Source organism: Vanellus vanellus, assembly GCF_965231255.1.
Source record: "Vanellus vanellus genome assembly, chromosome: 2".
Lineage (NCBI taxonomy): Eukaryota > Metazoa > Chordata > Aves > Charadriiformes > Charadriidae > Vanellus > Vanellus vanellus.
In genome coordinates this window covers 123,588,446-123,606,484 of record NC_138906.1, presented here as the reverse complement: position 1 = coordinate 123,606,484, position 18,039 = coordinate 123,588,446, and the positions used below count along the sequence as shown (strand labels likewise).

The window sequence follows — 18,039 nt, the reverse complement described above, 5'->3', positions numbered from 1 at the left end:
TCTTTTAGGCTGTGTGAGAGATTCTCAGGGAATCCAACTCACCTCTCTGATTCAGTTTCTCTGCCAGTAAGACAGGGGTAGTGATGCTTACACTGCCTCCTCCCCCCAAAACACAGCTCTACATGCTGAAATTTAAAAATCTTTCTGGAACTTTACAGGAGTGGTATCGTGTTTGTGCACACACATCTTGCACCAACTTACGACTGTAATCAAGATAATAATGAAACATTTCCATTACAGATATTCAACCTAAATATGTAAAATTCAGGCTGCTTCTCTTTTATTACAAGTGAGACTTCATTCTGAATTGAGAACAATTGAACTCCACTGCACCCATGAACACCTTAAATCTGCATGTAGAGCCTGATACAGATGCATTATGGAGAATGCTAACCAGGTTTGAACAAATGCTAATGAACGCTACAGAAAGGCAATTTCAAACTTGAAGCAAAACATTTGTTTCTGACAAGGAAACATTTCAAACCACTAGGCATGTACTCATGTTTTTGTCTTCTGCTGAGCAGAAATCTTAAGTTTTCCAATTACTTCCTACCTATAATTACAGCTCCCTGGCTACAGCAAAAATGATTTTATAGCACAAATTGCTATTAGGAATGGAGTCAGAGCTACGTAGTGGGCACTTTCCTATTCAGAGACAAAATTCAAGCCATTCATGTCTATGCAACAAGCAGCAATTAGGACCCACAAAAACAATTACAGACCCAAATCTGCTGGGAGGCAGTGTGACTGGCATACAGAGCAACCCACATCAAATTTAACCCTTGCCTGCTCCATCAACAGAAAAATGGACGTTTTAAAAGTGGCAAGTTTCAGAACTTTGTTAAAAAATACACATGAAGTGCTGTACAAATGTGAGTCATTGCTATATGCATAATTTTCTTTTTAAATAATATTATGTTTTTGGAATATATGAGATTAGTTAGGATTTTTCTGCTGGTCTCTAGATTTGAACCTTGAAGGATGTGGCTGCTCCATGACCCAGGGCTTCTGTTGGGGCTTTGCTCCAGTCCCTGGAGAGCTTAGCCCCAGGTTTGATGCCCTTCAGAGAAGGTTAATGTAGCTGTTGATACATCTCTTTCAGCTTAGAAAAAGCACTGAATTATTTTGTTTAACAACAGAAAGATTGAATTGTGTTTTTCTCTACAGTAAACAATATTGTGGATCTAAGCCTGTGACCACACTCAAATCTACGGTGCCAGGACCATCCCAAATGCTACGCATATGCTGCAGCCACTCGACTGAAAATATTGATGAATGAGCGTTATGTATTCATCATTTCATTTACATGTAGCCAAACAGAGGAAGCCAATGACGATTTTACCGTGAGTCCTGTGGGAACAGGAGAAGCTGCCGTGTGCCTGGCGCCCTGCTGCCAGCCCCTCATGCGCTGCCCTCCCACCAGCACGCACCATCACAGGAGCCCCAGATTCTCACCCAGAAAGGACTGTTCCCACCTCCGCGCTCTCCCGACGGCTCCCAAGGCTGGAGCCTCCCTCACCGGGTCACCGATCCAAACCGGCAGCCCGGCTCCCGGCCTCCCTGTGCCAGATGGCTGCCCAGAGCTGCGGCCGGGCGCTTCTCCGCCGGCTGGAGGGCAAAGCAGTCTGCAGCGAGACGCGAGCCTTCCCTTACCCATGACGTGTACTCTTTCATTTGGTGCTGGTTGCTGTGGGAACCGCTGGCATGGCCCCTCCAGAAGCAGTCCTGACAGAGCTGGTAATTGTGACACTGCTGGCAGCGGTAGCGAAACCCCATCATGCTCTCGCTGTGGCAGTAGGAACACTCGACGGGGTGGAAGACTGCGCAGGAGAAAGAAAGGCCGAGCCGTAAACCAAAGCAGAGAAACCCGCAGCAAAATTTTATGGACAAAGCCCCAAATTGAAGGGTGAATCCATTTATTATTTCTCACATCTACAGTGTCAGATGCCACCTGCAGCTTTGACCCATGAAAACTAGAGTAGCCTCCCAGCAACCTGTGCTGAGCCATGGGCAAAGCTTCCTACACTTTGCCCCAAACCCATCATCACTTCTGAGCTGATACGTGCACCTGCTGCTCCAAGCAGCAAAAAATGTGTTCAGTGTCTCACAGAATCCATGACCGAGGAAATTCATACATGGGAAAATCCACTGCACCCTTTAGCTGCGTTACTAGGGGAAGCTGGATGCTTTGCTGTGCTCTGTGGAGGTAAAGCGATGCGCCTCAGAGGAAAAGTCAAACTCAGCTGTCTGATTACTGGGAGCACAAAAATGTACTTAGGCATGTCATTGTCTCTTAATTACTGCTGTCTGTACAACTGGCGTCATTTAGGTCCCTTTATATAGACTTGAACACTTAGCTTTGGATACCCAGATTTGGGAAGCCGGACATTGAAGGGACCCATTCTGTCCTGTTCTCTGTTCCACTCAGAAGCAGACAGTAATGACGATGCAAGTCACTGAGCATGCTGAGGCACCAGTCACGACACTTTGAAGCCCCTTCCTGGCAATACTGCTATTTCTGTTCCTCTCTCCTCACTACAGCATGTACCCAATTTACCACAGGGTAATGAACAGCTCCTTGTTCCCAAACACCTTCTGCTCTTCTACTGTAAGGTTCAGTCTGGGAGGATTTGGATCAGTGCTGAACGTGTCAAAGTTTTAATTCCTTGCCAGAATTTCACAGCAGGAAGGGTTAGTGCTCTCGGCTGGGAAACAGTATGAAGCTGGTGAGGGACAAAGATGGATGACAAGAGCTTGAAGAAGGTGGCATATATAGATGGCTCTGAAGCCAAGAAGGACTTGCGAACATCACCTTACACTCCTTGGGACCTTTCAGTGGAAGAGGGATTTATTTAGTACGAGAACACATATAACTTCCTCCTTCTCTTATCACCAAAAAATAGCCGCACGCACCCACCCCCCCCAGCCTTTCTCCAGCCCCATTTTCTTGTTGAAATATGGTATAAATGTTTTTATTCATCAACAGGAAGGGTATATATGATCTTTTCTTCCTCCTGTCCCTCCCCGTTCTCCCCCTGCTTCTTTTTCCCTGCAGCATCCCAAAGCTTCAGTTATGCTAGAGGTAAACCTTCAAGGAAGCAACACCACAGGAATATTCAACAAGTCCCTTACACAACAACCTCTGAGGCAAAATATTGGGCTGGAAAATTGTTTACAAAAAATCTATTTATCTTGCTAATTTGATGTTTTAACATTTTTGTATAAACTTCCTCTGTTTTAAATTCTTCCCTTTTCTAGATTTACAGTGTTGGAATAATGACTGTCAGCATCATTGCCTCCTGATGACCAAGAGCAAGAAATGCCACATTAGGAACAGGTACACCCAGCTAAACAAGACAGTAAAAAGGCATTTCTTGCCTTGTCTTTTTTTTTTTTCCTATTTAATATTGGCAGTGCTGGTCCTTGTGGACAGCAGAAGCAGGCTGCTTTGGAGCTGGGGCACTCCTCCAGAACTACATGAAGAACTGTGCAGTATTTGTGGGCTACAGTTTGGTGGTGCACACAGTGCGATGAGATGCACAGGCTTTCTAGCTCTGCCCCCGCACTTTCAGTGTGGCAGCCCCTTCCACAGAAACGGTATATGAAGGCTGTTTGCTGGAGGACTACATTTGTGAGTCTGGAAACTTTTCCCCAGGTGCTCAAGAAGTTGGGAGGCTGAGGAAGATGTTCCTCTTCAGGGACATGCCACATACACTGTGCAATAATCAAATGAGTTGATCTTCACGGTCCCTTCCTGTTTGCAATATCTGTGGTCTACTTATTTGGGGGAAAGACAACCCTTGAGGAGAAAGAGGCACCTCACAGTTGAATCCTCATCATCCACACAAGCAAAGGTTAAGGACAACTCTGGGACTCCCTTGCCCCTTCTCAGAGTATATTGTCTGGCAGTGTAGGCTTAGCAGGAGATCCTTCATAAGGACCTTTGGCTGGTATTTTGCACTGCACTGGACATCTCCTGCCAAGGATATTGCATGAACGGAAACTGCCAAGCTGTTCTTTCTCTGCTGCCATATGTCATAGCTAATAAAAGTTGTAGCCTTGACAGTTTACCAAATGTAAATGTGTGAATGGATGAAGTCCTATTGCTCTTTGCTTATCCAGAGCACAGGAGGAGAGGACATGATCAGGATAATTTCCTAAGCATAGCAAAAATTAAGCCACATTCCTGGCCGAATGACCAACAGGATTCTTTAAATATTTTACCAGTGACTATAAAAATAGCAATGGGAGTCAATGAATTCAGCACAGTAGCTCCTACAATACCATCTACAGAGTGAGAAAATCATCACACAAAAGTTAACTCTTGTAACTCTTTTTGGCAGCAGCTTTTACTTACCATTTTCAACATTTGCCAGTCGATGCAGAAGTGGTAACCACACTAGACACTGTGGCGGGGGATCAGACATGAGAGTATCCAAGAAAGTGTTTAATGTGACTTTTTTCTGCTCAAACAAGCAAACAAACATGCACAAAGAATCAGTAATTAGACATATCAAAATGATTTTATCTTGTCCTTACGTAAACACTTGGGAATGAGTTTCAGACACTGTTTACTTGTAGCCCTGGTTTACTAAAAAGAACAAGTGATACTAGCAAAGATTTTCCAGACTACTTTTAGTAGTTACAATGTATAGTACTGATGACTAGCAGTCCTTTTCAGAAGGTTGGGTTGGAGACACCTAGCTCCCATTTACTTCAAGACTCTCTTCTAAAGTCATTGCCTGAAGATGCTTTGTGAATAAGTTTGGCATTCAACTCTTCATGTTCTCATGTCTTTTGAGTACCTCGTAACGAGTACAGCTGCACGTAGGGTATCACTATGTATTATCAATTTTCACATGAAAAGCCACTGCAGAGAATGACTGATGGTACTCCAACAACAACAAAAAAAGAAAATAACGACAAGGGATTATAATTTCAAAATAAACGTAGGGTAAGGAGAGACCATCACGGGCAATTGTGTTACCGTAAATTAAGAAACTATGCTTGTCTGTTGAGTGATAGCAACTAGTTCTGGGTGTGATCTGATTGTGGGACATTGTGTTTGCACACACCCAGGGACTGCAACTGTTCCTAAACTCTCCACACATGTAAGCACTTAAAAGGCCTATGCCCCTTTATCGTTCAAAGAGATTTAAACTCTAAAATATCCCTGTTGATTTAAAAAATGTAACCTAGGGCCTTAAGCTTCTTAAACATCTGGAAAAAGTCAGCACAAAGCTGACCAGTATAAGTTAGGGGCGGACCTCCTGGGAAGTAGTTCTGAGGAGAAGGATCTGGGGGTCCTAGCAGACAGTAAATTATCCATGACCCAGCAATGTGCCCTTGTTGCCAAAAAGGCCAATGGAATCCTGGACTGCATAGGCCAGTAGATCGAAGGAGGTCGTTCTCCCCCTCTACTCTGCACTGGTGAGGTCACAACTGGAATACTGTGTCCAGTTTTGGGCTCCCCAATTCAAGAGGGACAGGGAACTGCTGGAGTGAGTCCAGTGAAGAGCAATTAAGATGATTAAGGGATTGGAGCATCTCCCTTATGAGGAAAGGCTGAGAGAGCTGGGACTCTTTAGCCTGGAGAAGAGAAGGCTGAGGGGAGACCTTATTATGGCGTACAAGTATGTAAAGGGTGGGTTGAAAGAGGATGGAGCCAGGCTCTTTTCAATGGTTCCCAGGGGCAGGACGAGGGGCAATGGCACAACTTAGAACACAGGAAGTTCCATTCAAATACACGGAAAAACTTCTTTACGGTGAGGGTGACAGAGCACTGGCACAGGCTGCCCAGGGAGGTTGTGGAGTCCCCTTCTCTGGAGATTGTCAAGACCCGCCTGGATGCAGTCCTGAGTAATGTGCTCTGGGCAATCCTGCTTTGGCAGGGGAGTTGGACTAGATGATCTCTAGAGGTCCCTTCCAACTCTGATACTCCGTGATTCTGTGAAATCTTAGTTCATTTGTTTCTTTCAGACCTAGAGGAGGTATTTCAGCCTGAGATACCTCCACCATAAATACTTGCTTTTTCCTACCTAGTACACAGGCTACGTAAGTGTGTATTAAAGTACATAGCTACTGGGTGGTCAAGGACAGACAGTCCTTAAGAAATCAGCAACGGAGCCTTCCTTTAAAATAAAATTAAGATGCAAAAATATTGAGCCCTGTTGAGGATGTGTGCAGATATAATTTATAGACATACATATTTAAGCAGTATCCCCGTATCCAAAGGGATTGCTAAATTTTCATATTTGATAGCATAAGCTACTGCTTTAACTTGCTAAAGAACTGTGGTTACCCCATGAGGAAGGAAAACAGCAGCTATGCAGTGACATGTATCATCTCCATGTGTTGTGGAGGGCTTTTAAGAGCTGAGATTTCCAGATGGAGTGTCTGTGCTGCACTTACATAAAATTGCCACCAGATGTAAAGAAAATCATTATTTCTCTTATACACCGAGTGATCAATGGAAACATCTAGCACTGTAACAGTCTCAGGGCTGAAATATTGCAAGATATTGGGAAATATATAAAGGTATTTGCCCCTAATAGAAGAGAAAATACTTCAGGCTAATTGTCAAAATGGTCTCAATTTTTTAATGAACAGAAATAGCCGGACTATGAGCTCTAAATCTCACTGAAATACCTGCAGTATGAAAGTCCAATAAAACAGCTACCACCTTCTTGCTGTATGAATGATCTTCCCAGCCATGGAGAGCGGATAACCACTTCCTGAATAGGTATCCTGTGCTATAAGCATCAGCTTACAGAAAAGGATCTTTCTTTTGGAGATCTGCTGTGGATGTTTGCAATGGCTTTGCTGACCAATGCTGCCAGCAAATATCTGTGCTGTCTGCAGCAGAACTGAGAAAAAGAGGAGAAAACACAGAACAAAATCTAGGAAAAGAAAGGTCCTCCAGTGCCCCATACTGCAGAGCTGAGTAGTCTTAAGTCTTCCCTCTGCTTTTGAAGGCAGATAAGTTGTCAGCAAACACACAACCAGTCTAAACAAGCAAATGGATGGGGAGACAAGAACAGCTCTTCCACAATGCAGTAGGTCTTTTGAATGCAGCTATAATTTAAAACCCAATTTGCACCAAATAAAGCAACTTAACTTCACTGACAGCTTTATGGTCAGACTCCTCCAGTGGTCACTGATTTTATGAATTAGAGAGTGTCCCTTAAAAGGAGCAGAGGAATTTCCATACATTTTAAAGGGCATATTTTCCTCCTGCAGTTTTTTTCAGCTGCCGGGAAAGTTGAAACTGAAAGCTGTTTCATAAATACATGCTACATGCAGATGGAGTCTAGGTTTGTGGGATAACACTTAGCCAAGTGCTAAGAAAACCAAGTTTGTGTCTATCTTTTTAATTGGGGATAAAAAAAGAGAAATAAAAAGTGGTTTTTATAATAATAACAACATTTTTAATACAAATGCAGTATAACATCATATTAAACCTACCCATGGGGGAAAGTGGTGGCTATAAAACTCTGGTTTGAGCCACAGATTTGTATTCTGAAACATTAAATCACTTGCTTTGGCATTTCTGTTCCATAAATCTGCTGATGAGGAAACGCTATTGTTTCTATTTTGAATAGCCATTCAATCTAGCAGTGGCTCACAGACAGTGGAAAATACATGGTTTGATCAAGTAAACCAGTACAATGGGGAATAATAAAACATTTCTGCAATAGGAACAATCCTTTCAGATGCAAACTGAAACAGATTTGACACCTTGAGCAGAACATCACTCCCAGAATTTATCTTTCCCTGAAATTGAGGAATCTATGTATCCAGGGGTGAAAGGCTTCTGGTAAGCAAAAGTGATCCATACTGAGAACAACAGAGAGAGTGCCAAACTTACCACAAGGTATCAACTTTTGATAACACTAATTGCAATATGAGAGAGTGAAAGAATGACCTAGTTGTGACTAAGACTGTGGCTATCATTTATCATAGGGATATGTTGTTTTGAGTCTCATTTCAAAACTCTGGTTCATCCCTAGTTAAGATGTCATGAGAACTACATAAAGTGAATTTTAGTGAAAAATTAGACTAGATTTACAGGAGGACTTGGTTGCCTACAGATGCAAACCAGGAGCTTAGTAAATCTGCTGTGTACCTGCATCAGCCAGAGACCTAACTCTCGTTAGCTTTAAATGGAGATTGTGGACTAAACCGTATAATGCTTAATTGGAGACTTTGTTTCTTAAGGTACCTTAGTACATCTGGTCCACTCATTGGGATGCAATGTGAATGAAAGTGCCATTTCTGATGGCTGCTTAGATAGAAAATGAGGCGTGAATGACATTTTTTCAAGAAAAGAAATTGCTTTTTTGATCTTTAATAATACCATGTTCAACTTACAAAGCTGGAATGTCCTTTTGCCATGCAAGAGTACTCTTTTATTATTTTAACACAAAACTACCAAAGTCACTTCACTATGTAAATTCTTCAACATATGATGAAGTACTGTCTTAAGTCTCCTTCTGTGAAACAAGGCTAGTTTCACATATGCAAACGTTATGATTTATAATGATTTGGGAGATGATTTGATAAATTAATTTCAATAATGCCTTTCAGTTGACTGGAGTGCATCTTGATTAGTGATGAAACTGAGGGAAAACAAAAAACGAGACTCTGTTTTGCATGAAAATGATGCCATTCAGTTAGCGAATGGAAGGATAAAGAGAAGGAAAATACCACTTTATTTCTAACATTTTCCCAGTTTTAGCATCTTCCGTTACTTTATATTTATGGAATTATACAGTGTGATGTGTGGCAAGAGCCAGAGGAATTGTCTTTTTCCCCATTGGAGAAGTGGACAACCAGCCCCAATTATGGGTTCTTTTGAAGTGCTAGGTATTAGCTGCAGGCAACATACTGTACTCAGCGCACCTACAGAGTCTGGTGAGTTGTGGAAAAATCCTGTATTTTCTTCGGGGTAAATTCATTGCTTTCCTGATCCTCTCTCATTGATGTTATTTGTAAGAGACTAGATATTTTCTAATACCTACTGACTCCCATTTTCAAGAAAGTTTTAAGGCAATTTTCTTCTCACTCATAAACTTCTCGTGTGTGTACACCATCACTTGGAAGACATGCAACTTGATTTTTCAATGGGAGTTGAGCTTTGTATGGAGAAGTTACTCTCATATATGCCTACAGCAACAACTAACTGGAGTGGAGGATTGCACATCTTGGGGTATTTATATCACCTAAATGTAAGTATCTAACTTAGGTGCTTAAATTAAGAAGTTAGTCTCCTCAGGCTCCCTAATTTAGGAAGTAAGTTAAGATACTGCTCTGAATTACTTTTTGACTAAGCCTCTCTCTCATCCGTGGTTACATGGGGAACCTACAGAACCTAGCTTCCTATTGAAGGCACCTAGCCTACATGCCAGAAATTAGCAAAGTGGACCTCCCCTCCACCCAGCCATTGGTTTCCTGGGTGAATATGCACATGTGTAAGAAAGGAAGAAAGTCTTGGCCTGCTCAGAGGGGTGATTGACATCCTATATCTAGGATGCTCACTCTTCATTTACCTGTTGCGAGAAACAGGATTTTGCTGATTGCTCGGTATAACCAAATGAAGGCCCTTCGAAAACAGCCGTGGGCAGCTTGAGAACCTCCCGCAGAAACATGTCGTATCTGCCATAAACCATCACTCCACTGGAGTCAGAAATCATTGAAAAAATATCTGAGGGGGGAAAAGACAAGAAAAGGACACAGCATCTTCAGTGAGAACTACAGATTTGCTCTGAATTCAGTACCATTTGATTTGAACCAGAAGGCCTAACAGCATGTTCTGCTTATGGAAACATCCACTATTACTGCAACTTTAATTATAACCCCTCTTAATAGAAAACAGAGAATTATTTACATATTAAAAAGTAGCTGATTTTGATATTAAAATATCCTTGGGTTTTTTTTTTTCATTGTGTGTGGTCATTTTTCTAAAGTGAAGTCTGATGCATGGCATGAGGCTGTAATTTAATCAGATAAGAAGGATCTAATTTGACAAGATACGCAACATTAGCTTTTTGCCTACTGACAGCTTACCATGTCAAATCTAAATCTTGACAATAAATTCATTAAGAGAGTTATTATTGTTTTGGTCACACAGAGCACTGAAGGTCTTTCAAATGCATTACTTTTCAATCTTCTCCCTTTTTTTTATTTTTTGATCACGTATAAAAATTTTGCAGTTTTATTATTCCAGAGATGCATGTTTTTCAGCCTTTACCTTTCTCTTTGTTTAAAATTATCCTAAGCTTAGCAGGGGATCATAGACTAAGGAGCATTTTATCATTTTTCAGGCTGTCATGTCAGCTGCAGGAACCTGGAAGGGAAATTCAGACAACAGGACCCTGGGACCACTGACCAGAAAAATCATCATTGTGCTCTAGCATTCCGCCGGATGGACCCTGCTCCTATTCTTAAAACAACCTAGGGAACAAATGTTGTTCAATTTATAACAGTGTTCAATTTATAACTTAAGTTCAGTCTGTCTGAGTTTCTACACAGACATAATATATCAAAAAATGGCACCAACTCTGGAAGACTAAATTAGCACCGGGGTTTTCTACTTGTCTACTCTAATCAACAACAAATTTTAAACTTAACTTTCTTTGGCTGTGGTAGAAGGCTCAGAGGAAACTGAAGGTTGACATTAATGCTTTGGTCAAAAAGTCTTGAAAATGGTGTTCTGGACCTGAGCTACAGACATCATAGCAGACGAAAGCAGAAAGTCTTTCATTGCAGCTACAAGTAAACTACGCCTTGGTCACTGGGGAACTGGGAATAATTCCTGTGAAATGAGAATCTGTTCTCCGAAATAGATGGAATTAGTATGTGCCCTATGGGAAGAAATATAAATAGTGCATAAATATATTGTACTTCTAAGTGTGAAATGAGAGGGATGTTATTCAAAAAAAGTCTGAAGAAATTGCTAAACGATGCTCCATGATGTTGAACATTTGAGGCACTTACCTGTACACTGAATTCAATCATCCCAAAGAAAAAAAAATAAAATCAACCAATCAGAACCTCAATATATGCAATTTGGTTGCAAAAATATGAAGCCCGGTGCGAAGTTCAGCCAAATATTTAGCAAGATTTCCTTGGAGATATATATAGTGCAAACCCCAGACCCAGCCATGAAACTGTAACTTATCCTAATTCCCTCTTTTCCTACCTGTACTGTTATCTCCAAGTACAACAATGATTAACAGGTAAAAAATGTCACCCAAAAGACTTACATCTTAATTTGTCCATGATCTTTCCTCCACAGAGAGTTGCCAAGGCCATTTTGACAGCAAAAACGGAAATTTTACCGTGTCCTTCCCTGTTCAAAAGCAGAAAGTAGACATATTTTATGTGTCTATTTTATAATATGGGCCTCTTTCGATTTAAAATGTATATCCTTGACATGACAACGTATTGTAATGCATACTATATATGGATTGACATACAAAGAAATAAGACCTTTAAAATCAGTTTGTTTTGTGGCCATACAGATCAGTACATTGTTCTATAAAGACCTCAGAATAGATTTATTATGTATATGAAGCTCACTATTAAATTGTTTATCTCATTATACACTAAGGTGATGATTATTACTGCTATTTGTGCTATAGTAGCATTGGAAGGCACCTATCACACTCAGGACACACACATTCATGATCCTATCCTAAGTGCAATGTGTATCATCACCTGTCCCTAGAAGATTGCAAATAAGTGCAAAAATCAACACTGAGAACAAAAGTAGAAATGGCTGACATGATTGCACAAACTGTGTACTGTACCTGCTAGTAAGTCCTGACAATTTGCCTTTCAAATGATACACCTGACCCCTACGAACCTCTAAGAACTTTGCTGAAAAATGGGGAATATACTTGCATCCAGAATGAACAAAGGACACTTGTTGTGACACGTAGAAGAGTCTTGTCCCTGCTTCGTTCAAGTTGTGGCTATGCCTGGCTCTCTATTTTCGACTTAAAATGCAGAATGCTATTAAAACCCAAATACACACCGGAGTATGCCTTAGGGCAAAAAGACACAGCTTTTTCTTTAAATCCAGTCACTTCCAGGTAAAAGTAAAAGCCTTTTTTTGCTCTCTGGAAGGATCAGACCATATACTGCCCTCTCAGGATGCTGTGTTCACCTTTAGCACATTGCCGACTCTTCCTTCAACTGTCTCAAAGCACGCAATGGTTTAACTTCATTGCTCCTCTTGTTATTCTCATTCTCCCTCTACAGTCATGATGGTCCCCAATGATTACCTGCCATTATAGAAACTTTGGTATATCCGGGCTCGATGAGTAATGCATGACTTAACACACTGCAAGGCACTTCTACCTCCTAAAAGACCTATCCCCCCAGTTTAGGCAAAACTAAGTCCAGTGTTGACAGGAAAGGCAGAACAAAAGTGCTGCAACATTCAGACCCTTTCCAAAGATGAGAATGGACGTGCTCCTGTAAGTTCATCTGCTTTTTAATGTTCATTTTTTTGGCATCTAAATGGTGAAATGTGGTTTTCCTTGGAATTCTCAGAGTCTTACTATTAGGCAGTGAGAGTGCACAGTTGCACTGGAGCAGCTTTTATCTGTCATCCAAACTCCTTAGCATTACTTAATAGCTTCCCATATGCCTATTTAATGACATCAGTGAGAACACGTTGTCATCATGCTTTAAAAAAGAGAGTCAGCCAATACTTGTGAGCTTAGCAAAACGGCACCCGTGTCTCCTCCTAAATTCTGCTGAAAGGGCTAATGATGGGACCAGATAATAAAGTTTTATCTCATTTTTTGGAAGTGGAGTTTCTGGGACCTTCAGTCTTTACTCTATCGGGGAACATTACATTTGTAAGAGGTTTCCTGTTAGAATAGATATAATTATGTCTTACATAAGATAGTCTAACTGCACTGGCAACAGCAATATATAGAAATTTAGCTCTTCATAAATATTTCTGAAATTACTTTGTTGATTGTCACTCATAATTCTAATGAAGAAAATTGTGTCTGATCAGAACTAAAAGATAAACTGATTCCGGAAAGACACAAAGCCTGTGACTGTGTCTCTCTCTCTGCAACCCCAAACCAGACTAATACAGTAACACATACATATATATCAGACATGAATGGTATACTCATATCAGTATATATACTCATATCAGAGTATTAAAGCATGCTACATGCTTCACTGCTGTGTTCACTAAGTCACTCAAACTTTGGAAAATGAGTCAGTTCCCTAAGCTTGGCCAGCTAATAATCTTTAAAGTCCAGTGAATTGGCTTTAGTTCTACATCAGTGTAACCCATGATTCTAAATATTAATTCTAAATATTCTTTACACTCATTTAAAATTCTGCTTTTTGTCAGAAAATCAAATAGAGATACAGACAAAAAGAAATACATTCACTACTTCAGTATTTAAGAAATAAATCTTTACTATGTCCTTCCACGCTGGCTTTCATGCACATTTTCTTTTTCATTACATTGTGTTCCCTTTGACTGACTTCATAAGATTAAAATCACAGTATAGGAATTTCCAGTCTTCTGTATTTCCATCCTTCACTGACTGGATTCTAATTTGTGTAAACCAGAACCTAGCACTGCTATGGCTGAGACTGTGGTCATTTTGTATTCTTTTTGTGCACGCTATCCTTTAGACCTTTGGGAATTTTTCTGCACTGTTCATCATGAGGTTTTCACCTGCCTTTAAAAGAGCTGTTACTCTTAAGAAAAATTAATGCTAAGTGGAAGCAATGGCATTATTAAGAAGCAATGGAAGAATTACAGGAAAAAATAAAGCCCATGTGGAAGTGCTTCAGATTTAGATTATTTTTCCCAGTAGGTTTAGTTACATTTACTAATAGGATTATATTATTGAAAGGCAGACACATATCAACTTGCCTTCAGCTTTCCACCCCAGAGCCATCGGCTTTTCCCATACTCAAATGGTTATGGAACAGAGGATCAGAAAAAGAAAAGGTTTCATTTATCTCTTCAATCTCTCCGTTTGAGTTGATCAGTTTTGACACTGTATTTTGTATCGGTCATTTGTATTCATAAAAGCATCGCTAGAGCCAGTATAAATACAATTAGCCCTTCAAATTTATATATGTGTGCATGTGTGTGTGCATACATATACACACACGCATATTTAAATATATATGACTGATGAGCGGACAGGATAATGGGGCCTAAGAATTGCCAATATCATTTGGATCCAGAAGTGCCCTAAGCTATGTCTAAGCACTACAGATGCCCTTGACTGGCAGCGCTGGAGCCTCGCAGTGTTCGCTGCGTAAAAGCACATCCTGAAACAGTGGCTCATAGCAGCATGAGGATTTCTATTGAAGTCGGTGCTCCCTGAAAGAAGCTTTAGGCTGGCTAATGCAAAGAGATAAAAATTTTACTAGTGGAAATAGGAGAGGACAGAAAATATTTTGATTTTCTATAGCACCTCTCTTACTGAGGTTACTCTTCAGATCCCAACAGAAAAGCACTAGAAGCATAAATGACGGCAAAGGCAAACCTTGATGCTGATGTGCACTTAGCAACAACAGAGGATGGAGCACTTAGGAAAGGGAATGATGGTCAGGGCTTAAGGTTATCTCCTGTTGCTTGGGGAAAAAAGTGCAAAAAATAACACAGGCTTTTAGACACCCGAAAAGAGCAGAAGGCTTCCTCTTCAAATGCACGGCTGCAGAGGCAGCCTCTCCCCAGAGCAAGGAAGCCCCATGGACTGTCTGATAAATCCACAGACCATACAAGGCTAAGTCCAGCTCCAGGGCCTGAGTTTGCCTTTCAGGTCAGCAAGGAGAGCGGTACCAAATGAATGATGCTGACATTCATCAGAATCCCTAGCGATACTCATCCTGAGACAGCCATATGGTGGGGAAAGCTATAAAGAAATAACATCTCATCTTTAGAAACAGCAAATGTGTCCCGTGAAATGGACATCGAGAAAATATGATTTTTCTCATTAACGAGGCATGAAGTAGTGCTCCCCCAACACTTCAAGTTATCTTTTCCAAAAGTAACAAAATTTCTTCGGTTACTTGTGGGCCTCCTACTGCCCACCTTAATCAGGGCAGCCAATTCTGAAATGTCAGAGGCTGTAATTACAAATTCCCATTTCCACAAACTGGTTTCAGAGAGGAAATTTTACTGGAATCAAGCAAAACTCTTTCATTTAGGAGAGAAAAATGCATAATGACCAAATATCTGAAATGAATTTTTTTTGCTGGACTTCCTTCATAAAAGCTGGCTGACCTGTACGGCTTTCAATGATTAGCGAAGATGGAGAAGAGAGGGAATTAAACACTTCACAGCTCTGAACAGGTGGAGGAGCAAGAAGTTAAACTCCCCAAACAGACACTGAACACCTTTATGATTCAACTCAGTATGATTCAAATGTGCCTTTGATTAAACAAGGGCATGAATATTTCCTATTTTCTTCATAGAAGTCAAGCCCCTCCAGTTCTATTGGGTCTGTTCATAGCCCAGAGCTCACAGCTCCATTCGTAGGACAGGTATGTCATGGGACAGAGGAAAATCGGCTATGATCCTGTCAGTTAAATTTTGCAGCAGGAACAGCTGTATTGCAATACAGAGTCAGTGCCGAAGATGATTTAGCACAGAATATTTTACAGACTGGTTAAAAAGAGTCATTTTGGGAACAGCTCGATTGAATGAGGCTGACATTCCACCCAGCCGCCTGTGCAGGCTTTAACACCAGCCTGGGATGACTTTTTCAGAGAGGTTTGAACTTGTCATTTTTTTATATAGTACTTGTCTGCCAGTAAAGGAAGTATGCTCTTATTTCATAAAGCTAGTTAATCACCTTAGACCTTGAGGCAAAAGCTATTGCCCAATTTTATTGTGCAGTTAAAAACACAAATCAGGCATGTTTTTGTCCAGGTTCTTTAAAGTTTGACTGCCTCATTCTGCTCACTGGTTTTGGTCTGTTGGGGTCCTCTACCACATGATGCTGACCTTCACAAACTAATGGCAAATTAATTTGACCGGCATTTCTGTTTGTGAATTGTGATTTTGTTGTCTTGCAGTTCTATAAGATCGCACTTTGGTTTTGGCTTGGTATGAAGGAGCACCAGAGTCAGTGTCACGTGAAATCTTGTACACTGTAATTTTTCCTCCCTTCAGGGTTGAGCAGCAGGGAAATATAACAATCTGTAGGCCTAATGAGTCCCCAAAGCTGTGAAAAAATCATCAAAAAATCGGGATGAATGTTCAGCACAGGCAGTGGGCAAGCTGGCTGACATGCCATGGCATTGCACCACGGTTCCTCTTAAGTTTCTAGCTCCTGAGAAGACATCTGTATTGCAGGCAGAGGGAAATACTCCCTGCCAGAAGGCAGAGAAACCTGTCAGGTTTTCAGCAGGCTATAAACAAAGGAAGAAGCTCTGTTTAAAGCTCGGACAATCTTCAGCCAGCACAGTACAGGCGGGGCAGTATATATTAACTAGAACTAAATAAATGAGACAGTGGTAGACTTATTAGATTTTAAATCACGCATTAACTTGTCCCTTGTGGTCCTTTCATATATGTTAAGTTGCAGACTCCATTTCTCCACTCCCTTTCTTTGCATTTCAAATGGGACATGAGAAACTGCTCAACCTTCTCTGGACCTGCCCACAGTACAGCAGGAGCAGCCATCATTCCGCGTAGCCACAAATACCAAAAACATCCATGATCACTTAGAACAGCCTTCTCATTTATACTGAAGAGCTATTTGGTCTTGGTCTGCTGTTTTGGTCTTAGAAAGCTGTTCTGTGTTTTCTAGGGTTTTGGGTTGGTTTTTTTTGTTGTTGTTGTTGTCTGTGTGATCATGTTAGCATTAATTAATAAATAATAAAAAATAATTCCTCAGTAGCCATCTAGAAATTTGGATAGCATTTCTGCAGGTCAACAGTTTCCTTAAAACACAAGGCTAAGAAACAGAGGAGTGAACCCAGATCAAAGAAAACAGGATTATTTTAGGGGTGACTGCTGTAATTTCAGTATGATTCACGCACCTAGTAAAACCCCTTTTTTAATTGGAGAAGACTGCAAGCAATTTAGTTTAACTGTCCGAATGCTATATATGCGGGGGAAGAGTGAGAAAAAGACATCATCTCACCTCACAGTTCCCCTCCTGCTCCCCTGTATGCAATGTATTGCCTCTCTGTGAGCATGGGACCATGAGAAAAGACCTTGCTCTTCCTTCTACCAACTTGTAGCCTTCAGCAGAGAAGGACCTTTCTGCTGCACTGCAGGGGATGGGAAGGAAGGGAGCAACATGGGAAGCAGAAACATCAGGTCCGATTAGACCCCCAGCAGTTCTCACACTGTCCCCGTAGAATGTAGAGCCACCTCATTCCCTCCCTCTGTTTCCCAGAAACAGGGAAATCTGGACCACCAGATCTGTTGCTAAACCGACACCCAACCCAAAACTTTAATAATCTGAACAATACTGAAGGGTAGGGCACATTTTGAGAATCAGATGCTTAACTTCCATGTCTGTATCTGTGATAGGTGTCCAAACTCCCACTACAATAAAGAGAGATCTAGCTGACACACATCTCTCTGAAGCCTGATCTTCGGTATCTCAGAAGATGCACCTGAACCTCATCCCACATGTTTGGTGCATTTAAAAATGCGTGACAGGCAGTCAGTCCCCGTCTCAGGTCCCAGAGCTGGCAGCCTGTTCCGTGGGGTCCTTTGGGTGTCTCTGTCCTTCTGGGAAGTGCATCCTGTGCACTCCACTCGGAGGCAGCATGACAGACTGAGCGGTTGCTTGGCAAACGGAACGTAGGTCACAGCCTCCTCACCCCTGGGAGGTCCTTACAGGAGCCCAGAAACAGGTCAAGACCCGCAGCACATGGGATGTTTTCAGGGAAAGCAAAACCTTGCCCCTTTAAGCACCTTCTCGGTTTCCCTACAGGGGAGTAAAATCTCCTCCTCTGCAAGTAGCCTTGATGTCTAGCTGCGATCTCTACCCCTGTTACAGCAAGCTACAAAACAAGCAC

General features: G+C 41.3%; 1 protein-coding gene across 3 annotated transcripts in view; it reads right to left on the bottom strand.

The window, feature by feature from the left end:
* Positions 1 to 18,039, bottom strand: part of DTNA (dystrobrevin alpha) — a 187,340-nt gene that overhangs the window by 52,535 nt on the left and 116,766 nt on the right. For all 3 annotated transcript variants that reach the window (XM_082499289.1, XM_082499287.1, XM_082499288.1), the window contains 4 exons: positions 11,265 to 11,350; positions 9,549 to 9,703; positions 4,358 to 4,463; positions 1,654 to 1,820 (listed from right to left, as the gene is read on the bottom strand). In XM_082499289.1, coding sequence (XP_082355415.1) covers positions 1,654 to 1,820; positions 4,358 to 4,463; positions 9,549 to 9,703; positions 11,265 to 11,350 — 514 coding nt within the window. The remainder of the gene's footprint in view (positions 1 to 1,653; positions 1,821 to 4,357; positions 4,464 to 9,548; positions 9,704 to 11,264; positions 11,351 to 18,039) is intronic.